Here is a 25,254-nt window from a genome sequence, read left to right on the forward strand (position 1 = left end):
AGACAGAGTTGTTAAGCCTTGTCTATTGATATGTGGTCATTCTGGAAAAACATGACACATTTCATTTAGATTGGATTAAGGTGTCTGTGCTACCTGTGTGGATATATATTTTGCAATATGTTCCTAATGCACATTAAAGCAGAATTCCTGGTATGGATATTTTTACAGCTTGGACCAATGTAACTATGCATATATCATACCTGTGGGATGACCCATGGAATCTAGAAATCACTGTAGTAAGCACCACTACTACAGTATTCTCCATTAGCTTCTGGGGCCTGTGCTGAGTGGCTGAATTTTTTCATTGTGAGCACAAGGGGTTTGCCTGCCCAGCATGGCTGCCATACAGATAATGTTTTGCCTTTTCCAAATGAATGCAAAGCATTCTCTGATTGGAAAGCATGATGCCACCACCATGCCTCACTACCATAGCTTTACCTAATATGGATGGCCGCGTGACCAGCATTTGCACAATTCAACCTATGCACTTGCACAGTTTAATATCTCGAAATGTTGGTAAAGCAGTTGAAGTAATTTTTATTCTGTTAATATGCCTGTAGTTACATTTATATGGCAGTGAACATAAAAAAAAGAAACATTTCATAATTTTCTTCTGAACTATGTTGCATACAAATAGACTTATTTTATTACTGAGATTGCGCCGAGTTTTGTGAATCGCGACGGGTAAAAAAGAGATGCGGCTGGAAAAAAAAAATAAAAAAAAATTTTGATAGCGACGCGGAAAAGAAGGGTACACTTTTACATGGTGTACTAACTTTACACTTTGTAAAAGGTACCCTATCTTTGCGACGGCAAACTAACACTTACGGCGACTTAACAAAGGGAAAAAGCTTCGTGGATCTCCGTAAGTGCTAATTTGCATACCCGACGCTGGATTAGGACGAGAAATGCCCCCAGCGGCGGCCGCGGTACTGCATCCTAAGATCCGACAGTGTAAGTCCATTACACCTGTCGGATCTTAGGACTAGCTATGCGTAACTGATTCTATGAATCAGCCGCATAGTTAGAAACAGAGATACGACGGCGTATCAGTAGATACGCCGTCGTATCTCTTTTGTGAATCTGGCCCTTAATAACGGTCCTTCAATACAGCTTGAATTTGAATGAAGGAAGCCAGTATAAAACTAGATCAGTATGTGACGTGAGTCTAAAGCTGAGTCACTGCACGTTCACTCCCAGGAAAATCACAGACTATAAACAGGATTACCTCTATAGAGGGTAATCCTTCTTACTGCTGCTTAGGCTATCATAGGCTTCCTCATTTCCCCATATGAATCAATGTGTGTTTCACTGCTACAAAAATCTATTTTGTAGTACAGAGGCTCTAAAAACACATGATCTGTCCCGATTTCTGCATATTTAATTTATTCTAGTTAAAACCTAAAGGTATCTATAAACGTATAATAAAAGCTATATTAGTGTTGTATATACATTTTATGTAATATGTAACAGTCAAAAGATTGACTAAACATCCTGTATCTCCTGAAATGTGTCTGTAAAACACTAGAGAACATATGTATAAGATAAACGACTGGGACTTTAAATGAGGTAAAAACAGTAAGGCAAAAAAATGAGTCAATTGTAAATGTATATATATTTATTATCCAAGCAGTAAATAATATCGTATAAACATACAATGGCATGTTACCAACCATATTCATAAAGAGAAATCCTAGCATCATAGCACAATACATTATGTTACGTGGGACAGTGTCCTCAATGATTTAAAATCACTTGAAAGTGAAGATTGTACAATGACATCAAAATGGATGAAAAACTTAAATCGTCCATATGGAACACACTAGAACAAGGTTCTAGTTTCATAGGTTTCAGACTGCGCTGTAATCTGAGTATATGAAGAATGGATGATTCCGTTCTTCCATATATTATAATTTTTAGCATTATATGGCTATTCACTAGACCATAATGGGTTTATTTATATATTCTTTTATAGATATGGATGCACCCACCCCTGAGGAAGTGGTTGATCCATGAAACATGTTGGGCATATCAGGATGTATCTTGTTTCATACGGACATCTAGGCCCGGATTCAGATATGAGTTACGACGGCGTATCTCCGGATACGCCATCGTAACTCTGAGTGTGCGGGGTCGTATCTATGCGCCTGATTCTTAGAATCAGTTACGCATAGATTTCCCTAAGATCCGACCGGCGTAAGTCTCTTATGCCGTCGTATCTTAGTTGCATATTTACGCTGGACACTAGGTGGCGCTTCTGTAGATTTACGCAATGAATATGCAAATTAGGTAGATACGCCGATTCAGAAACGTACGTCCGCCCGGCGCATTTTTTCATGTCGTTTACGTAAGGCTTTTTCCGGCGTAAAGTTACCCCTCATAAAGCAACGAATGTCGTTCGCGATTAGGCCTGTACGTAAGTTACGTTCACGTCGAAAGCATTGACAGTTTGCGGCATAATTTGGAGCATGCGCACTTGGAAACGTTCACGGACGACGCATGCGCCGTTCAAAAGAAACGTCAATTACGTGGGGTCACAAGTAATTTAAATAAAACACGCCCACATCATCCACATTTGAATTAGGCGCAAGTTCTTTCTGAATACGGAACTTGCGCCCTAAGTTACAGCGGCGTAGTGTATGAGATACGCTACGCCCGCCGATAGATACGATAATGTATCTGAATCCAGGCCTTTAAGTTTTTCATCCATTTTTATGTCATTGAGCATTTTCTCTTTCAAGTGATTTTAGATCATGGAGGACGCTATGATGCTAGGAATTCTCTTTATGAATATGGTTGGTAACACACCATTTGTATGTTCGTAATCTATGTATGTTTATATGATATTTTTTACTGTTTGGATAATAAATATATATACATTTTACAATTGACTCATTTTTTAGCCTTACTGTTTTTACCTAATTTAAAGTCCCATCCGTTTACTTTATACATTGTAATAGAGATGAAGATGCATATTGCCCGTGTCTTTAATTTAAAAACTCAATATTTGCCCTCCTCCACCCTTTTTAGACTAGAGAACATAATATAATGTTATATAGCCCTAAATTAATTCAGTTTTAAAAGTAAATAACACTGAAAAATGTATGTTATAAACTTTAATAGCCAAGAGGGCCATTTTCTGTGCATCTCCATAATTAAATATTCATGTTGTTACAGGGGTCTGACTTTGTGGCCTAATTCAAGCAACCTAAACTATCTAAACCCCAATTACCCCAAATGCAATATAAAATGTGTTGCTTTATGAGCAGATTTCTTCTTTGTTTCAATTTTAGCTCTTGTATTACCCAGCCATCGGGTTTCCTTACTGAAAACAGATAAAATCCAATTTTATTATCTTGTATACAAGTATCACTTTTCCTTGGGTTTACCCTCAGTATCACTCTGGATTTCCTTTTGATCCTGTAAAGCAGGGTTTAAAAAAATAAATAAATGGATCCTGCTCCTTTAAAGCATGTTATACAGCACAGTGCTTGTGCTGTGTCATTTGTGCCCCTGTAACACCTAAAAAACCTGGCTGATCCTGCCTGGTTCTACCCTTCCCTATGTAAATGACCACAATGTATTATGGCTGCTGAGCCGTGACACCGTGGTCAGTTTATGTGCCTCCGTCATCCGCAGCCATGCTCTGTCTCCTCTGTCCTCCTCCCCCTCCCCTTTCTGCCTGTCAGCTAGTGACAGTGCCCGCCCCCTCCCTGCCTGCTGCTTGAATAAGGACATTTTATGTGGGGGTGTATCAGACCACATTATTGTAGTAGAGTGGTTTCCTTCACATGCAGCGCTTTGCAGGGGTCAGCAGGGCACATTACATGGCAGCAGAACATAGTACGCCGGGGGGCAGCAGGGCACATTACATGGGGGGGACATCACATGGGGACTGCACAGCACATTGCGTTGTCAACACTGTTATAGACATTTATATAGCAATTCAGACATTGGGTTTCAGGATATAGAAAGTCTCTGCATCCCACACAATTTTTGACGGTCGCAATTGTTCTTAATAATATATTTAAAAGAGCAAAAAAAGTTAGTAAGAGAAGTTCATTAATAGGGTTTTCATAAATGTTCATTTGATATCAGTAGGCATGCCTTGTAGGACATTGTTATATCATGTGAAAAAAAAAAAAGTTGGTTAGGCACTTTGGGCATAATTTAATTGTACTTGGATTCTATTTGGAAATTTCTGAAAAAGAAACCACTAAATTTTGTAAAAAATTCAAAATCAGCAGCTACAGATACTGTTGGCTGATTTTTTTTACAACCAGGTACTTACCAGACCATGAATTTCAGTGATGGATTTAGAAGCCAGGTGTGATTTCCTGATAAATCACATCTGGCTCCCGCTGCGCATGCACTAGATCACGGTGGAAAAATAAATGTTTTAAATATTTCAGGTAACTTTCTGTAACTTTAACATTTTCATTGATGGTTTACATCCAAATCATAGTAAACTTTTTAACCAGAGCATTGTTTTACAGGCCGTACATGTCAATAGGATCTCTAAGGGATCAAGTAATTTATCCTGACTCAGTGGAAGACATGCATGAAAAAGGATATCGGGATAAAGATCTGGAACGTATTCTTGACATTGTAAATCTTAACCATATAGTGCAACGAGAAGGAGGTACATGGCATTTACTTTTGGCAAACTGATTTCATTCACAGATTCACATTTGAAAGAATTATTGAACTTTATTATTATTATTTCGGATTTATATAGCGCCAACAATTTGCACAGCGCTTTACAACAAGAGGGCAGACAGTACAGTTACAATACAATTCAATACAGAGGTATCAGAGGGACCTGCTCATTGGACCTTACAATCTAGAAGGGAGGGTCAAGTAATACAAAAGGTAATAGCTGCGGGGGATGAGCTGATGGAGAAAATGAAAATACAGTTGTTAGGTGTGGGAGGGATAGGCTTCTCTGAAGAGGAGGGTTTTCAGGGATCATCTAAAAGCTAATAGAGTAGTAGATAATCAGACCGATTGGGGTAAGGAGTTCCATAGGATTGGAGAGGCTTTGGAAAAATCCTGGAGGTGAGCATGGGAGGAGGTGATGAGGGAGTTAGAGAGCAGGAGGTCTTGAGAGGAACAGAGAGAACAAGTAGGTTGGTATTTTGAGACTAGGCTACTGATGTAGCTGGGGGTTATGTTATGGATGACTTTGTAAGTAGTTGTTAGTATTTTGAATTTAATTCATTGGGTGAGCGGAGGCCAGTGGAGGGATTGACAGAGGGGAGTAGCAGACACGGAGCGATTGGTAAGGTGGATGAGTCTGGCAGCAGCATTCATAATGGATTGAAAGGGGGATAGACTATGTAGTGGTAAGTCAATAAGAAGGGAGTTGCAGTAGTCAAAGCTAGAGATGACCAGGGAGTGAGTTAAAGCGGAGGTCCACCCTAAAAAAAAAAAAAATAGCCAAAAAGGCTAAAAAAAATGTGGAAAAAAAATGTATACTTACCAGAAATGGCTGTTGCTAGGCAGATCGTCCTAATCTGCCACTTCCTATTCCGTGGTGATCTTCTCTCTTCTCCCCGCATCGCCTCCTGGAAATAGGGGCCGCGCTGTCTTCTGTGACCTGTTTGCGTCCCAGGAGACAGCCGTCCATTCACAAAGCGCTACGTGACTCGTGCATGCGCAGTAGAAAATGAGCAGTGAAGCCGCAAGGCTTTACTGCCTGTTTCCCTTAGTGAGGATGAGAGGACCGACATCACGGGCACCCTGGACAGGTAAATGTGCTTATTAAAAGTCAGCAGCTACTGTGTTTGTAACTGCTGACTTAAAAAAAAAAATTCTCAGCTGGACCTCCGCTTTAAGAGCTTAGTTGTGTCATTGGTTAGAAAGGGGCATATTTTGGAGATGTTGCAGAGGTTGAGGCGGCAAGATATTAATGTTTATTGAATTCTTCAAAAATTAAAAGAACATACAAGTAAATTCCATAATCCAGCAAATATATACCTGTAAACATTATAATTTTTATCAGGCTCAGTTTCTCTGTCAGCCAAGTATATACCTTAACCACTTAAGACCCGGACCAAAATGCAGCTAAAGGACCAGGCCAGGTTTTGCGATTCGGGACTGCGTCGCTTTAACAGACAATTGCGCGGTCGTGCGACGTGGCTCCCAAACAAAATTGGCGTCCTTTTTTTCCCACAAATAGAGCTTTCTTTTGGTGGTATTTGATCACCTCCTTATTTTTTGCGCTATAAACAAAAATAGAGCGACAATTTTAAAAAAAAATCAAATTTTTTTTACTTTTTGCTATAATAAATATCCCCCAAAAATATATAAAAAAACAATTTTTTTCCTCAGTTTAGGCCGATACGTATTATTCTACCTACTTTTGGTAAAAAAAATTGCAATAAGCATTTATCGGTTGGTTTGTGCAAAATAGGGGGTAGTTTTATTGCATTTTTATAAAAAGAAATTTTTTAACTACTAATGGCGCCGATCAACGATTTTTTTTCGTGACTGCGACATTATGGCGGACACTTCGGACAATTTTGACACATTTTTGGGACCATTGTCATTTTCACAGCAAAAAATGCATTTAAAATGCATTGTTTACTGTGGAAATGACAGTTGCAGTTTGGGAGTTAACCACAGGGGGCGCTGAAGGGGTTATGTGTCACCTAATGTGTGTTTACAACTGTAGGGGGTGTGGCTGTAGGTGTGACGTCATCGATTGTGGATTCCTATAAAAGAGATCACACGATCGATGACACCGCGACAGTGAAGAACGGGGAAGCCGTGTTTACACACGGCTCCCCCCGTTCTTCAGCTCCGGGGACCGATCGCGGGACTCCAGCGGTTATCGGGTCCGCTGGTCCCGCGGTCACGGAGCTTCAGACCGGGTCATGGGAGTGCGCCCACGGGCGCGCCCCCGCGACCCACGGCTGGGCTTAAAGATTAATGTACATATACGTTGATGTGCCCAGCCGTGCCATTCTGCCGACGTATATGTGCAGGAGGCGGTCCTTAATTGGTTAATAACATTAGAGTAGCATTTAATAAAGACACAAAGTAAGCGGAGACAATAATATTTCAGCAGTAGTTTTCCCTTGAAAGCCTTCATATGTATAGGTGGATAGTTTAGGAACTGTTCACCTGTAAGTAAGCTGTGATGAGACCATCACCTCATGTTGCAGCATGATAATGCACGGCCCCATGTTGCAAGGATCTGTAAACAATTATTGGAAGATGAAAACATCCCAGTTCTTGCATGGCCAACATACTTACCGAACATGTCACCCATTGAGCATGGTTGGGATGCTCTGGATTGGCGTATACGACAGCGTGTTCCAGTTCCTGACAATAACCAGCAACTTCGTACAGTCATTGAAGAAGAATAGACCAACATTTCACAGGCCAAAATCAACAACCTGATCAACTCTATGCGAAGGAGATGTGCTGCACTGCGTGAGGCAAATGATGGTCACACCAGATATTGAATGGATTTCGGACCCACGACCCCCCAATACAGTAAAACTGCACATTTTAGAGTGACCTTTTAGACCCCTTTCACACTGGGTCGTTTTGCAGGCGATATTGCGCTAAAAATAGCACCTGCAAAACGAACTGAAACAGCCGCTGTTGTGTCTCCAGTGTGAAAGCCCTGAGTGCTTTCACACTGGAGTGGTGTGCTAGCAGGACGGTAAAAAAAGTCCTGCTAGCCACATCTTTGGAGCAGTGAAGGAGCGGTGTGTATACTGCTCCTCCACCGCTCCTGTCCATTGAAATCAATGAGACACCGCGGCTATAGCACTGCTTTTCCGCCGACGCCGCTCGCGCCCCAGTTTGAAAGGGGCCTTATTGTGGCCAGCCTAAGGCACACCTGTGCAATAATCATGCTGTCTAATCAGCATCTGGATATGCCACACCTGTCAGGTAGATGGATTATCTCGGCAAAGGAGAAGTGCTCACTAACACAGATTTAGACAAATTTGTGAACAATATTTGAGAGCAATAGACCTTTTGTGTACATAGAAAAAGTCATAGATCTTTAACCACTTCAATACCGGCCCATAGTCATATGACGTCCACAGAGGGGATCTCCCATCCCGGGTGGACGTCATATGACGTCCTGGGCTTTGTGGGGGGATATCTGAATAATGCCTGCAGCTAGAGGCATCATTCAGATATCCTTCTCTTCTGCCGGCGATTCTGTGCAACATAATAACGATCATAGCAGCGGTTCCGCCGCTTGATCGTTCTTATAGGCAGCGGGAGGGGACATGTTGCATTAGTTTCCATAGGGAGTCTCCAAACTTTCCAAACAAAGGGCCAGTGTATTGTCCTTCAGACTTTAGGGGGAGGACTGTGGCCAATGGGAGTAGAAAATGTCAGTGTCAGTGGAAGTAAACAATGCCACATATTTAGTAGGAATAGTATGTGGGAATGATTGTGCCCCATCGCTGTTGTGGGGAGAAATAGTGCCCCATCATTGGTGTCATTGGAAGGAATAGTGCCCAATATTGGTGTCAGTGGGAAGAATAGTGCCCCATCGCTGTTGTAGGGAGAAATAGTGCCCTATCATTGGTGTCAGTGGGAGGAAAAGTACCCCTGTTAGTGGTGGTAGTGGGAGCAATATTGTCCCATCATTGGTGTTAGTGGGAGAAATAGTGCCCATCATTAGTTTCAGTGGCAGTAATTATGCCCCCCTTGGTGGTGATAGTGAGAGGAAAAGTGCCCCATCATTGGTGTCAGTGGGGGAAATAGTGCCACATCATTGGTATCAGTGCGTGGAAAGGTGCCCATCAAGGTATCAGTGTAAGGAATAGTGCCCCAATGTTGGTGTCAGAGGTAAAAAATATGCCCCCATTGTTGGTGTCAGTAAGAGGAATAGTGCGCCAAGGGCCAAATAAAGGCAAGCACAGAGCCACATCTAGCCCCCAGGCCTCAGTTTGGAGACCACTGGTTTACATCATTGTTTTATTAAATGAGCCTAACAGAGCATTATGAAAAATGCACTTACTAGCTTATAAAATGTGATTATTTTCCTTCTATAATTGCAGGATGGGATGCAGTTTTAGACTGGAAGGATGTCTTGTCGGGAGGTGAGAAGCAAAGGATGGGCATGGCACGGATGTTCTACCACAAGTAAGTATAATGTATTTCTATGGTTTTATATAAAATGAATTGCACATAATGCTAAGACATTGTTTTGCAGTCTCCATTGCCTAATGCAATATTTTCAACGCCATTAGCAGCTGACCGCAGAGAATGGATGAAAATAACTTCAGGCCCTGCAAATAATTAATACCAGTATCCCGCAGCTTTTGGATTATAGAAATACTGTAGATAGATTAAATAATAAACAGTATACACTTATCTAGGCTGGAACTGGTAATGCTAACAGAACTTTGTAATAATGTAAGCTTTATTTTGCTTTAACCAAAAGAAAATCTATCACTGCATAGAGAGAATATAAAATAATTTTAGATATAGACAGAGACGTAACTGTAGAGATAGAGACTCTGCATAGGTGTGTTCTTATATTTTGGCATATGGGGTATATACCTATATATGTGAAGAGTCAGGTTATGTGGATGTGCTACTGCCCTAATGTAGCCTCCAAGGAAAAAAACTTTTTTTTTCTCACACTAGCAAGAAAAGGCAATGCTATCATGATGTGTTCATTGGGAGGAGAAAGAAGATCATGGTAAACTTTTGCTTAGGTGAACAAATATTACCTTGGGCATTGGGTCCAGGTGGTTCTATATTGTTAGAGGAAAAGAAAGTGAAATGGAAGCCTTTACACCTATTTTTATAGTGGCAACGGTGAAAAATGTTTCTTCTCTTCTAAATGCCCAAATTGACATTAGATATACCCAGTGTTATTTTATAGGAAGGCCATGGTGCCAAATGGGAGGCGGAGACATAACATTTTGTAAACAGTGCACAGCAAATTCGTTTGGGTCTTGCATGTTGTAGTTAAAAAAGAAATAAGGTTGGGACTTTACATGAGGCATATGATCAGCAAACATAGGCCTCAATCCCTATTAATGGATAGAGAAAGGGGAGGTTTTGGGACTTTAAATGAAATGCGTTTTTAGCAATAATTAAATATATATATGAAAAAATTGTTTCCATAATAACCAGGCTCAAAGTTATACACATGCGTTTTTCCGGTGCTCTTTATTGTTAAACCAGCCATGGGTGGGGGCGTGTCAGGTAGTACACCAGCACCTTTGCTTCTATGCGCTGGTTGTTTGGTGTGCTCCTGCCCCTTTAAGCCTCGTACACACGATCAGTCCATCCGATGAGAACGGTCCGTTGTCATAGGTTAACCGATGAAGCTGACTGATGGTCTGTCGCGCCTACACACCATCGGTTAAAAAAACGATCATGTCAGAACGTGGCGACGTAAAACACAACAACATGCTGAAAAAAACTAAGTTCAATGCTTCCAAGCATGCGTCGACTTGATTCTGAGCATGTGTGGATTTTTAACCGATGGTTGTGCCTACTAACGATCGGTTTTGACCTATCAGTTAGGAATCCTTTGGTTAAATTTAAAGCAAGCTGGCTTTTTTTTAACCTATGGATAAATAACCTATGGGGCCCACACAGGATCGGTTTTGACCGATGAAAACGATCCATCAGACCGTTGTCCTCTGGTTAACTTATCGTGTGTACGAGGCCTTAAGGAGGACTGGGTTACCCCCAGTCACCTGCCCCTTATCCATTGATTAGCACACCTGTGCTCCCACGGAGGAGACTTTAAAAAGGTCAGAATTAGGACGGCAGTACACAGAGTGCCTTGACGGGGGCTACAGCTTACACAGGTATTTGCAAATGTGTGCAACTAAACCTGTGTGCATACAGCTAGACAGGTTAATTTTTTTTTTTTTTTTTTTTTGATTGGTAACTTTGAGGCTGGTTATCATGGAAACAATTTTTTCATATATATATTTAATTATTGCTAAAAACGCATCTCATTTAAAATCCCAAAACCTCCCCTTCCTCTATGCATGTTGTAGTTAATGCACAATCATTGGATATAAGTCTTATATTTCTGTTAATTATGCCCGAATGAGAATGAGAATTACTGTATAGGCATTTTCTGCTTGCTTATAGATTTATCCTATCCCAAGGGCTCTATACCTTTATATATGAAAATGAATGAGCACCTTGAGCTTACAAAGCACGAGTGGGCTTTTATTTTTTTTTGTTTATTGCTCTCTCATATAAATACTATATAAATAAAAAGTAAAATGAATTAAATTATAGACCTGTAACTAATCACTGGGGAGAGGCTTTCAAGACCCTAGACCGAGCATGTCATAAAGGAGTAGGTTTGATAAGTCAAAGTGGTTTTACTTGTGGAGGCATGACTGAAAATCAATGTACCATATATAAGTAGGCATGTCTGTGCATGTTATTTATTGTTTTCATTTCTCCAACAAAAGGCCACAATATGCTTTGCTAGATGAGTGCACCAGCGCTGTGAGCATAGACGTGGAAGGAAAGATATTTCAAGCTGCCAAAGATGCTGGGATAAGCCTCCTTTCCATAACTCATCGACCTTCTCTTTGGTAAGCATTACACTTACAGCAGAAATAAGACTTGGATAGCGCATTTAAAAAGCATATTAGTAAAATTCTTGGGTCAGCTCTGTTGATTAGTGCACGCCAAACTCTCCAACAAATATTTTGAAGTGGCAGTAGAAATAAGAAAGTATAATTCTCCTAAAAGAATAAATAATTAATATTATGTTCATATGTGATCCATGGATATTCCCAATGTGCCATGAGAGTTTGAAGAGTCAAGTTATAGGAGTCTAAATTTCCTTGGAATAAAAAAAATCAAAGCTCAAGTAAAACAATAAAATAAAACAGAATCCACCCCATACTTTAACTTTTTTTTAAAGTTTAACCACTTTCCTATAGATGTGTTTTTCAGCATGATGCCAATTCTATACCACCTGTGCCAGCCACTAGTTCTGTGACAGGTGATCAGCAATCCAATTCTGTGCCAGAAAATAGCAGGTCATCCCCACCCCAAGACAATGTAGCATTATTATACTGGATTACATGTGCCCCAAGTAGAGAAAAATAAAAGTTATTTTGTATTGAGCCTAATGCCAATTAGAGACATGTTTGCTATATCAAATGCATGGGGCGCAGGCCAAGTATTATTGCAGAACTAATGTTCTTATTTATTGAAAAGAGCACAAAAATGAAAACATAGGGCCAGATCCTCAAACGAGATACGACGGCGTATCTACTGATACGCCGTCGTATCTCTGTTTCTAACTATGCGGCTGATTCTTAGAATCAGTTACGCATAGCTAGCCCTAAGATCCGACAGGTGTAATTGAATTACACTGTCGGATCTTAAGGATGCAATTCTAGGCCGGCCGCTAGGTGGCGAGGCTATTGCGGCCGGCGTAGAATATGCAAATGAAGACTTACGGCGATCCCCGAACGGCCCGTCGATCTAAATCTACGTCGTTTCCGTCGAGTTATGTCGCGTAAAACTAGGGCTGAGTCCTATTTGACTAAGCCATGGTAAGTATGGCCGTCGTTCCCGCGTCAAAATTTAAACCTCAACGTCGTTTGCGTAAGACGTCCGTGAATGGCGCTGGACGCCATTTACGTTAACGTCTAAGCAAATGACGTCGGTGCGACGTCAGTTAGCGCAATGCACGTCGGGTAATTTACCCGACGGAGCATGCGCAGTACGTCCGGCGCGGGAGCGCGCCTAATTTAACCACTTACCCCCCGGACCATATTGCTGCCCAAAGACCAGAGACCTTTTTGCGATTCGGGACTGCGTCGCTTTAACAGACAATTGCGCGGTCGTGCGACGTGGCTATTTGATCACCTCTGCGGTTTTTATTGTTTGCGCTATAAACGAAAATATAGCGACAATTTTGAAAAAAATGAATATTTTTTACTTTTTGCCATAATAAATATCCCCCAAAAATATATAAAAAAACATTTTTTTTCCTCAGTTTAGGCCGATACGTATTCTTCTATATATTTTCCGTAAAAAAAACCCGCAATAAGCGTTAATTGATTGGTTTGCGCAAAAGTTATAGCGTTTACAAAATAGGGGGTATTTTTATGGCATTTTTATTAATATTTTTTTTTACTAGTGATGGCGGCGATCAGCGATTTTTTTTTCGGTACTGCAACATTATGGCGGACACTTCGGACACTTTTGACACATTTTTGGGACCATTGGCATTTTTATCATCAGTGCTATAAAAATGCATTGGATTACTATAAAAATGCCACTGGCAGTGAAGGGGTTAACACTAGGGGGCGGGGAAGGGGTTAAGTATGCCTGGGTGTGTTCTTACTGTGGGGGGGGGGTGTGGCCTCACTAGGGGAAACACTGATCCTCTGTTCATACATTGTATGAACAGAAGATCAGCATTTCCCCCGCTGACAGGACCGAGAGCTGTGTGTTTCTGCGCCCCTAGTGGCGGCTCAAAGAGCCGCCGTATAGCTACGGGCTCTCGCCCAGCAGAGCCGACCTGCCGCCGTAGAATGACGGTGGCTGGTCGGCAAGCAGTTAAATAGGACTCGCCCCATTAGATTGGGCACGCCTTGCGCGGGACGGATTTAAGTTACACCGCTGCAAATTTCCAGGTAAGTGCTTTGTGGATCGGGCACTAACTTGGGAAATTTGCGGCGGTGTAACTTAAATCGGCAAAGTTAAGTTGCGCCGCCTGGCTGTGGATCTGGCCCATAGACTGCACTACACAAAACTTCACACACTTTAAAAAGGCAGTAGAAAGCAGAACAAATTAATTTCAGGTAATCTTTTTATTGCTGAAGAGACATACTGGGGTTCATTTACTAAAACTGGGGAGTGCAAAATCGGGTTCAGCTCTGCAAAGAAACCAATCAGCCATAGTTTTTTTTCTCCCTCAAAGCTTAAAGGGGTTGTAAACCCTCATGGTTTTTCACCTTAATGCATTCTATGCTTTAAAGGAAAAAACCTCCTGTCATGCAGCAGCCCCCCTTTGACTTACCTGAGCCCCGTAATTACCACGACGGGAACAAGCACACCAGCTCTGGCCGGTGTCTCGTGTTCTGATTGGATAGATTGATAGCAGCATAGCCATTGGCTCCTGCTGCTGTCAATCAAATCCAATGACACAGGCGGTCGGGTCGAGTCCTGCTGTCTGTGTCAATAGGCTCATAGCTCTTAAAGGGGCACATTTTTTTTTTTTTTATTATTATTATTATTGTTATTATTGCATATTAGTAAAAATATGAGATCTGAGGTCTTTTTGACCCCAGATCTCATATTTAAGAGGTCCTGTCATGCGTGTTTTCAATTACAATGGATGTTTACATTCTTTGTAATACGAATAAAAGTGGCACATTTTTTAAAGAACAAAGTAAAATAAATAAGAAAAAAAAAAGAAACAATTTTTTACATCCTGACGAGCTTGTGTGGATAAGCGAACGCATACTTGAGTAGCGCCTGCATATGAAAACGGTGTTCAAACCACATGTGAGTTATCACCATGATCGGTAGAGTGAGAGCAATAATTCTAGCCCTAGACCTCCTCTGTAACTTAAAACATGCAACCTGTAGAATTTTTTAAACGCAGCCTAATTACATTTTTAAGGGTAAAAGTTTGTCCCCATTCCACGAGCTGGCGCAATTTTGAAGCTTGGCATGTTGGGTACATATAGGTAGATGGCGCATGATTAGAAGAGCACAGTCAATAATCGAAAGAAAAACAGAATCATAAGGTCCATGTCAATAACATTAAAATGAATGAATAAAAAGTCCAATACACACTAGCGGCAGCAAAATCCTGAAGCAGAAGGGAACTCTGAAATATATGTACAAACAAGAAGGAAAATGCGCCAAACTAAGTGCAGTAAGTAGGAATTTAATTCAAATCATTTTGTACACAGTAAAATGGTTACTCACAAAACCAGTGATAACACAGGCATGATAGGGAAAACGGCTTACGACCAGAAGTGACGTAGGGACTCCGGGCAGCCAATGGGATTAATTAATGATCCCATTGGCTGCCCGGAGTCCCTACGTCACTTCCGGTCGTACGGCGGTACGTTGCGTTCCACGCTGGAACGCACGCCGCTTTGAAACAGCATCCACGGCTCCTGGATTCCCTGTGGTCCCCCAAAGGCTCCCTAATACCTCGGACCTCTATCTCCATCTCCCATGGGACCAGGTTATGAGACCAGCCTGTTGTGAAACCCCTGTAGCTGTTGATGACACGCTGTGACACCGGACCAGCCGTTTTCCCTATCATGCCTGTGTTATCACTGGTTTTGTGAGTAACCATTTTACTGTGTACAAAATGATTTGAATTAAATTCCTACTTACTGCACTTAGTTTGGCGCATTTTCCTTCTTGTTTGTACATGACATGTTGGGTATCAATTTACTCCGCAGAACATCATCTTTCACAATATAAAAAAAAATTGAGCTAACTTAACTGTTGTCTTATTTTTTAATTAAAAAAAATTATATTTCCAAAAAAAGTGCGCTTGTAAGACCACTGTGCAAATACAGTGTGACAGAAAGTATTGCAATGACCGACATTTTATTCTCTAGGGTGTTTATATATATATATATATATATATATACAGTGTGTGTATATATATATATATATATATATATATATATATATATATATATATATATATATAATGTTTGGGGGTTCTAAGTAATTTTCTAGCAAAAAAAAAAGAAAAGATTTTAATTTGTAAACAACAAGTTTGAAAAATAGGCCTGGTCCTTAAGTGTGTAATCTGAAAATTGCCATTACTGAGGTCTGTCAACTGGCAAATTTCACACAGTGACACCCATTTTACGGTGTGTGAGAGCTTGCCAGTTGGCAGGCAAAAACTGTCAGGCCCCGTACACACGACAGAGTTTCTCGGCAGAATTCACCGAGAAACTTGGTCAAAACCCGGATTCTGCCGAGAAACTCTGTCGTCTGTACAGTTTTGGCTCGTTTACACACACAAATCCCCGTTGCCAGCGGCGATCACGCCCACCGGCCACAGGCATCGGGTCCCCCGCTGAGCGACAGGGCGCGTGCTGGCGGCTCTTAAAGGGCCGACGTATGGGTACATGATTTTGCGCACCCGTGCCACTTTTCCGACGTATATCGGCGTGAGCCGGTCGACAAGTGGTTAAACAGCATTCTTAGGATAGATTTTCCTCTAGCCCCACCATTAGGTGGAAGAGAAAATTACACTATACAAACTATTTACGTCCTAGCACCTATATTAGGAGGGTGCTACTTATAGTAAAAAAAACTGTTGATTATTATATCATAATCTGACATTTCCTTTTTTTTTTCTTGGTTTCTTCTTTGTTTTTTCTTCTTTAGTTTCTTGTTCAATAATAGACTTCAATAATAGACTACACTGTTTAATAATAGGATGTCGGCTAGGACTAGCTCTATATTAGTGTAAAAAGAAAGCTGACCCTGTAGTTTTACTTTAGACAGAGCAGAGAAGGGAAAGTTCACTTCTATTTTTAAACAAAAATCAGCTTGACACATGCTTATCTAATGATTTCAGTACACTAATGTGGTTTATGTGGTGAGGACAGGTCATATTTAATCTATGTAGATCATATTAACATAGTAGTTATAGTAGCTCTTAATGTCACTATTATAAATATCAGTAACAGTCAAAGACTGCCACACTAATTAAAGGAACATTTTCTTCTACTTTAATACTTCTAATATATAAAGTGGAACATCTGGGTAAGTATTTTTTTAAACTCGTAATTGAGTTTTAGAGAAATGCCAGTGCACTCCATGAAGAGGTTTACCAAAGGAACACTGAAAGGGCAAACACATGTAAAAAAAAAACAAAGAATTTCCAAGCTCAACTTACCAACCAGCCTGCGACCAACCAAATTAACCTGTCTAACAGTATGCGTTAAAAACAGGGGTTTAGTTGCACACATTTGCAAATACATGCGTAAGCTACAGGTCCCGCCAAGCCCCGCCTGCAGACCTTAACTCTAAATTTGAAGAGTCTCCACAGTAGGAGCACATGTATTCTGATGGATAGATGAAGTGCAGATGAGGCTGGGTTCACACTACGGTTTTCCCGTCCGTCAGCCGCATACGATTTCAGTATTGAAAACGTACGGGCCCGGACGGTAAAACGTATAGATAGACAATGCATTGCAAATCGTATGCACTCAGATGCATCCGGGTGCGTACGATTTGCTGGCAAAACGTTTTTTAAACGTACGCAAAACCGTGTTCAACCACGGTTTTGCGGCCGTTTTTAAAACAGTATGGCAAACGCATACGTTTTCCTTTAACATTAACGTCAATGGAAAACGCACATATGTGCGGTTCCATATGTTCCCGTCCGTTTCAGCCGCATACGGTTTTTCATATAAATCGTATGCGGCTGACAGACGGGAAAACCGTAGTGTGACCCCAGCCTGACTGGAGGGAGCCTAACCCTCCTTAAAGGTGCAGGAACACCCAGCACATTGCACAATATTCCTCTAAAATTGTCTTTAAAGTGGAGGTTCACCCTAAAAATACATTTTTAACATTAGATTGAGGCTAATTACTGGAGGCAGAATCGGGTGTTTTGTTTAAAATCAATGCAGTACTTACCGTTTTAGAGATACATGTTCTCCGCCGCTTCCGGGTATGGGCTGCGGGACTGGGTGTTCCTATTTGATTGACAGCCTTCCGACCGTCGCATACAACGCGTCACCAGTTTCCGAAAGTAGCCGAACGTCGGTGCGCAGGCGCCGTATAGAGCCGCACCGACATTCGGCAACTCGTGACGCGCTTTATGCGACCGTCGGAAGGCTGTCGATAAAATAGGAACTCCCAGTCCCGAAGACCATACCCAGATGCGGCGGAGAACATCTATCTCTAAAACGGTAAGTACTGCATTGATTTTAAAAAAAAACACCCGATTCTGCCTCCAGTAATTAGCCTCAATTTAATGTTAAAAAATTTTTTTGGGTGAACCCCCGCTTTAACCACTTAAGCCCAAAAACCATTAGCCCAGGACCATTATGCAGCTTAAAGACTTGGCCACTTTTTGCGTTTCGGCACTGCGTCGTTTTAACTGACAATTGCGTGGTCGTGCGACGTGGCTCCCAAACAAAATTGGCTTCCTTTTTTTCCCACAAATAGAGCTTTCTTTTGGTGGTATTTGATCACCTCTGCGGTTTTTAGTTTTTGCACTATAAACAAAAATAGAGCAACAATTTTGAAAAAAGTGCAATATTTTTTTACTTTTTGCTATAATAAATACCCCCAAAAAAGATCTAAACATTTTTTTTTTCCTCAGTTTAGGCCGATACGTATTCTTCTACATATTTTTGGTAAAAAAAAATCGCAATAAGCATTTATTGATTGGTTTGCACAAAAGTTATAGCGTCTACCAAATAGGGGATAGTTTTATTGCATTTTTATTAATATTTAATTTTTTTACTCGTAATGGCAGCGATCAGCAATTTTTATCGTGACATGCCACATTATGGCAGGCACATCGGACACTTTTGACACTACTTCGGAACCATTGTCAATTATACAGCGAACAGTGCTATAAAAATGCACTGTTTACTGTAAAAATGACACTGGTAGTAAAGGTGTTAACCTGTAGGTGACGCTGTAGGGGTTAAGTGTGCCCTGATTTGTGTTTCTTACTGGGAGGGGGGGGCGGTTAAAGACATACTAAACAGAGAAGTGTTAATTGCCACAATTCATTCACATAAATCATATACGGTATATCATGCCACTGTATTTCCTTTTTTTTAATCCTCTTTTAATAAGTACCAAGGGCCAGATTCACAAACGAGATACGACGGCGTATCTACTCATACGCCGTTGTATCTCTGTTTCTAACTATGCGACTGATTCATAGAATCAGTTACGCATAGCTAGCCCTAAGATCCGACAGGTGTAATTGAATTACACTGTCGGATCTTAAGGATGCAATTCTAGGCCGGCCGCTAGGTGGCGAGGCCATTGCGGCCGGCGTAGAATATGCAAATGAAGACTTACGGCGATCCCTGAACGGCCCGTCGATCTAAATCTACGTTGTTTCCGTCGAGTTACGCCGCATAAAACTAGGGCTGAGCCCTAGTTCTCTTAAGCCATGGTAAGTATGGCCGTCGTTCCCGCGTCTAAATTTAAACATCAACGTCGTTTGCTTAAGACGTCCGTGAATGGCGCTGGACGCCATTTACGTTAACGTCTGAACAAATGACGTTGGTGCGACGTCAGTTAGCGCAATGCACATCGGGTAATTTACCCGACGGAGCATGCGCAGTACGTCCGGCGCGGGAGCGCGCCTAATTTAAATGGGACTCGCCCCATTCGATTGGGCCCGCCTTGCGCCGGACGGATTTAAGTTACACCGCTGCAAATTTCCAGGTAAGTGCTTTGTGGATCGGGCACTTAGGCAGAAAATTTGCGGCGGTGTAACTTAATTTGGAAAAGTTAAGTTGCGCCCGCTGGTTGTGAATCTGGCCCCTTATTCCTGCAGTGCTGTTGTGTGGTCACATAATCTTTCCCTGTGTTTTGGCATCTGCAGGGAAAAATCATTGGGAGGGGTTTCTATTACTCTGATGATGTACGTATGCTCTTTACAGTGTGAGTCTGTATGGCTAGCCCTGATTGGTGCTGATTAACATGTAAATATCAAAAAACTGTTTTACAGCTCCCCATAATTTTTTTTGAACATCAGATGTGTATTATTTGTCCATTAATATGGTGTAGGCGGAGTCAAAGTTTATTGATACTAGCTTTCATTTTGTTCAGATGGCATCTGCATCCAAGACTCTTTTTTTGTTTTACTTTACAGCTATTAGCAAGTACATTAGATATATTTAAAACAGATTTATATTAAAACTAAGCTTTTTTTGTGAGTCTCAAATGCCTTGTTTCCACTGCACGGAACGGTTCGGGTCAGTAAGAATGGAGCGGTTTAGAATGGACCGGTCTATTCTCGTGAGCGTTTCCACTGCAAATCGGACCGTCGGGGACCATTCAGGATTTAGAAAAAATGCCTAGCACGTCCACCAATCAGTGGAATGTATTGCATCTCCTCCCCTAATGGAACCGTTCCATTTCCTATGGCCCCACATCTGAAGCAGGACCCAGAATGGTCCGGTACGGTACGGTTTAATGGCACACTTTCGTAGTGGAAACACCCAAAATAGCGTACCGAACCGAACCGTACCGAACCGATCCGCTCAGTGGAAACGAGGCATTAGTGAATATATTCAATCAACATACTATATCCCTCCCCCATAGTGTTTAGCAATAGGAGGACATGGAGGAGGGAGGGATCATTTAGCACTGTGTATTCATCCACACATGCGATTCTTTTTTTTTTTCAAAATTGTTTATTTATTAAGAACAGGAAACAGGTCCGCAGGAACCACAGCGGCAACATATACAGTACAACCACAATTGTATGGGCAAGGTAGAGTACAAAGAAATACAGTACAGGCAGGGGTGGGAATTCATCTCATCTATTGTAATGCAGTTGACATCATACATATTTTACCCATTTGTTCCAACCAAGTAATCAGCTGCCCAACTTACACAGCGCGCAGTCTGTTCGCCATGGTCCCACGGGACCGCCACCTGCCACTTTTTTTAAAGAATAAGGTCTAGTGAGGAAGAAAAGGTTAGAGGAGGTAGCCTAAGAGAAGGCCAGAGAGGTGCCGGGTAGAGCCCGGTTGGAGTGGGGGCAGAGAGAAAAGAACAGTTATGGGGGGGGGGTAGAGGGGGGGGTTTGGGAAGGATCCGCGGACATGAACTTACGTTTCGCCCGAAGTGGTCTATTAGTACCGAGGGCCGTCCAGCTAGATAAATGTAATCGAGCTTGCACGACCCATCTGAGTTTTCTAATGCGCTCCTCTAAGTGCTTGTCCCTCATCCGAGTACTTGAACATATTCCAGAGCTGCCACGTCTTAGAATATGCTTCGCTTCTGTTTTGGCTCGTAAGGATCAGGTCTTCTAGACTGCTGATGTCATCCACTCTCCGCAGCCACATAGCGACCGTCGGGGGATGGGGAGACTTCCAACACAGTGGAATGCATGCCTTGGCTGCGTCAAGAAGGTGGCGGATAACTGATTTCTTATATACACGCATAGGTACGTTGTTTGCGTGCAGCAGGAAGTATGCCGGGTCGTCGGGTATCACCCGGTCAGTAAATTTTTGCGAGATTTTTCGCACTTCTTCCCAGTATGGTCGTAGGGTCGGGCATGTCCAAAAGACATGCAGCAATGTGCCCTTGTCTGTCTGGCATCGCCAACAGAGATCCGACGTTGTCGGGAAAATCTTATTCAGAAGGGCTGGGGTCTTGTACCTTGGTGCAGATTGACGATTTATGTGTAAACGTAAGGATGTGTTGTGCCTGCCCGGACGAAAATGTACATTGCATATCTCGCTCCCACTTAGCCAGACTTGGAATTCTGTAATCCTCCGCCGGCGTGACCAACATAGTGTGGATAAGGGACAGGGCATGCGGCAGCGTGCCCGATTCCGAACATATCTCTTCAAAAGTTGAGAGAGGGTGGTCAGGCCGGGCGGGGGGGGTCATCGTATTCAGAAAATGGCTTAGTTTTTGCGCTCGCAGGAAATCCAGCTGAAATTGACCCATCGGGTCCGTGAGTTCCATCGGTGTTCTCCACCGGCCCGCCACACTGAAGTGAGAGGCCTGAAATAGGCCAGCGTCTCTTAAGGTGGAGAACCTTGCGTCCCGCATGCCCGGCTCAAAAGAGGGGTTCCCTAATATTGGCCGTAGCGGTGAGATCCCCGACGAGAGATGCGATTGTGTCACACATGCGATTCTATACTCATGGGCTTAGAAGGGACTGAAATATGAGCATGCTCCAAAGAGGACAACAGCTGGTCTACACACTCTCAATCTGCAGTGGGGACACAGAAAAGATGGGAGGGGCAGCTGAAGGCAGGAACCACCAGGTATATTTCACTCAAAACGAATGGTTTAGTTGCTTTGTGAGTATGCACATTCTGTTGCATGGCATGTAATGAAAGTTGTCATAGTCTGGGTTTTATGACACTTTAAATTATGTCTCCACAGGAAATATCACACCCATTTGTTGCAGTTTGATGGAGAAGGAGGATGGCGCTTCGAACAGCTAGATACAGCTACACGTTTATCACTAAGTGAAGAAAAACAAAGACTTGAGTCTCAGCTTGCAGGGATACCCAAAATGCAGCTGAGGCTGAATGAACTGTGTAAAATCTTGGGGGAAGACTCAGTGCTTAAAACCAACCCCGAAAATGACTAACAAATAATTCTCTGTATTTTTCCAATGGTTTACCCAGATGAAAGATTATGATTAATAATTTATGAATGTATACTATGCATGGACTGCTTATCTGGAACTGGGTTGAAAAAGAAAATAAATTAAGTAAATAAGTTCACATCCCTTTTCTGGAAACCTGCTATACATTAACTTCAACAACTAGAAATGAAATAAGGAATGAATTCTGCTTTTCAATAATGAATAGTATATAGTATCAGCAGCGAATAAAACATGGGGGGAAGGGGTGCTATGTTTCCTATAAACAGATGTCTAAAGGCAGATATGCAACCATACACGTTATACTTAGAGTGGCACCAGCTAACATTAGGCAGAAACAAGGCATGATATAAAATCAGCAGGCAAGACCATTGTAAAAACTGGCAAAGGTCAGGGCAGACAAATAACAAGGATCATTGAGGAACAGGTAAAAGTCAGGTCAGGTGGATAAAGCTAGTCATAGATAGAATACAATTTGATTGGTTCAGCAGGGACTGGCTGAATTTCAATCTATCTAGAGTTGTTTCTGCTCAACAGAAGTCGATCTAACAACCAACCTCTGCCAAACACGAATGCTGGAAAAAATTTCAGCCATCTGTAGCTACTGATCAGTGGAAACTGGATTTGAAAAGTTTGTTTTCCAAGGGTTTAGAAAGCTGTTGCACAGAAGAAAAAGAATCAAGTATGCAACAGTGGTGTAACGCCACAGACTGTGACACATGGTAAGTCAGTACTGAGAAAAAAGATGAGCTCCAGGGAGAGCACAGACAATATTAGGGCTGAGTCTTTTGTCCTTTTTGCCTTTTTTTTTGGGCATAGCTTCTGCAGTTCAGGTCCTCTTTAAAGGCCTCTGCTTTCAAGTTTAATGATGAATTGTTTTATAGTGTTTGCAGCTACAGAAGTCAGTGAAGGCATGTTTCAAAGCTCATTTACTGTTAAAGCCCAATTGTAGTTCTACAAAAATTAATACCAATAAACTCAAGGCAGAGTAAAACAGTATGGCCCAGATTCACAAAAGAGATACGACGGAGTATCTCAGATACTCCGTCGTATCTCTCAGAGTATCTATGCGACTGATTCATAGAATCAGTTACGCATAGATAGCCATAAGATCCGACAGGTGTAATTGTTTTACACTGTCGGATCTTAAGATGCAATACCGCGGCCGCCGCTGGGGGGAGTTTGCGTCGTAAACCAGCGTCGGGTATGCAAATTAGGAGTTACGGCGATCCACAATGGTTTTTCGCGTTTGCTACGTCGCTGCTAGTCTAGTTTCCCGTCGCAAAGTTAGTCGTCGTTTTGGGTGCCCTAACTTTACACAGCACACGTATGTGCTGTATAAAGTATGGCCGTCGTTCCCGCGTCGAAATTTAAAAATTCATGTCGTTTGCGTAAGACGTCCGGGAATACGAAAATACGCTACGCACGTCGCCGTTCGAAAAAATGACGTCACTTCGCACAAAGCACGGCGGGTAATTCAAAAGGAAGCATGCGCAGTAGGTCCGGCGCGGGAGCGTGCCTAATTTAAATGGCACACCTCCCTTTGAATTACGCGGGCTTACGCCGGAGGCCACCAGCGTAGGTTTTCATTGCAAGTGCTTTGTGAATCAGGCACTTGCGATGAAAACTTGCGTCGGTGTAACGTATCGACGATACGTTACGCCGCCGCACTTCTACATGAATCTGGCCCTATGTTTTGAATAGATGTAAGCATTTGCTTACAAAGCTCCTCTGGTTCCAGCAGACTGCTGCACTTACTGACTGCTGCACTTTATATGAGAGCAGCTGTCTTTTACAGGGGTTTGACACCCCCCTTCAATACCACAAATATAGCACTCCAAACAGCAATGCTATCAGTCTAGGTTGATTGATGTGTTGTAGTTAGATATACAGACAGTAGTAAAAACATTGCAAAGGCTCTAAAGGTGGCCATACACTTGTAGATCTTCAAACGCATGTTTGGTTTGATAATTTGATGAATGTCGTTCAAAAATATTTCAAAATGTCATTTGCTTTTAACATTCGATTTAGGAACAAATTGACTTTACTGGACTAAAGCAGCATTCACTGTTAAAGATTGGTTCATTCACAAAAAAAAATTAACAGCCTGCTCCTTCCAAATTTTCACATTACAGTCGATTTGTTTCCACTAACAATTAGAAAATCAAACACACACTGTAAAAAAATAAAGTATGGAACAAAATTCTACTAATATATGGCCAACTTAATTATTTCCTGCGCTATTGAAATTGCACCTAAGGTAAAGTCTACATGCTTGGAAAGATCAGTTTGTAAATGGAAGGAAAACTGGCTAAAATTCAGAATTAAGAGAATAGTGGTTAATGATTCTTACTCTGAATGGTCCAAGGTTATCAGTGGTTCAATGTTGGGACCCTTACGTTTTAATATCTTTATAAATGATTAGGGTCTGTGATTAAAAGTACAATTTCAGTCTTTGCAGATGACACCAAGCTATGCAGTGGAATAACATCCTTACAACGTCTCCAACTTACAAGCCAAACTCAATGCAATGTTTCATTTGGCAACTATGTGGCAAATTGAGGTTTAATGTTGATAAATGTAAAATTCTGCACTTGGGAACTAAGAATATGCATGCGTCATACATACTAGGAGGAGTACAACTGGGGAAATCTATAGTGGAGAAGGATCTGGGGGTTTTGGTAGATCATAAGCTTAAGCAAGCAAAGTCATTTCTTGTATTAGGAGAGGTATGGTCTCCAGAGAGAGAGATATAATTTTGCTCCTGTACAAATCATAGTAAGACCTCATCTGGAATATACGGTTCAGTTTTGGGCACCAGCTCTCAAAAAGGATATCAGGGAACTGGAGAAAGTGCAGAGAAGGGTAACCAAACTGATAAGATCATCACAGAGGTCAAGGGCGCACTCTTTATATCTAGAGGGAAAGAGATTGTATATCCAAAT

General features: G+C 41.8%; 1 protein-coding gene across 1 annotated transcript in view; it reads left to right on the forward strand.

Annotated features, from left to right (window-relative positions):
• Nucleotides 1-22,434, forward strand: part of ABCD2 (ATP binding cassette subfamily D member 2) — a 61,117-nt gene extending 38,683 nt beyond the window's left edge. Inside the window, exons 7-10 of the mRNA XM_040343615.1 lie at nucleotides 4,497-4,642; nucleotides 9,036-9,120; nucleotides 11,433-11,558; nucleotides 22,084-22,434. Of these exons, the coding sequence (XP_040199549.1) occupies nucleotides 4,497-4,642; nucleotides 9,036-9,120; nucleotides 11,433-11,558; nucleotides 22,084-22,294 (568 nt within the window). The 3' untranslated portion in view covers nucleotides 22,295-22,434. The remainder of the gene's footprint in view (nucleotides 1-4,496; nucleotides 4,643-9,035; nucleotides 9,121-11,432; nucleotides 11,559-22,083) is intronic.
• The last annotated feature ends 2,820 nt before the right edge of the window (nucleotides 22,435-25,254 follow it).

This window comes from Rana temporaria, chromosome 3 (assembly GCF_905171775.1).
Source record: "Rana temporaria chromosome 3, aRanTem1.1, whole genome shotgun sequence".
Classification (NCBI taxonomy): Eukaryota; Metazoa; Chordata; class Amphibia; order Anura; family Ranidae; genus Rana; species Rana temporaria.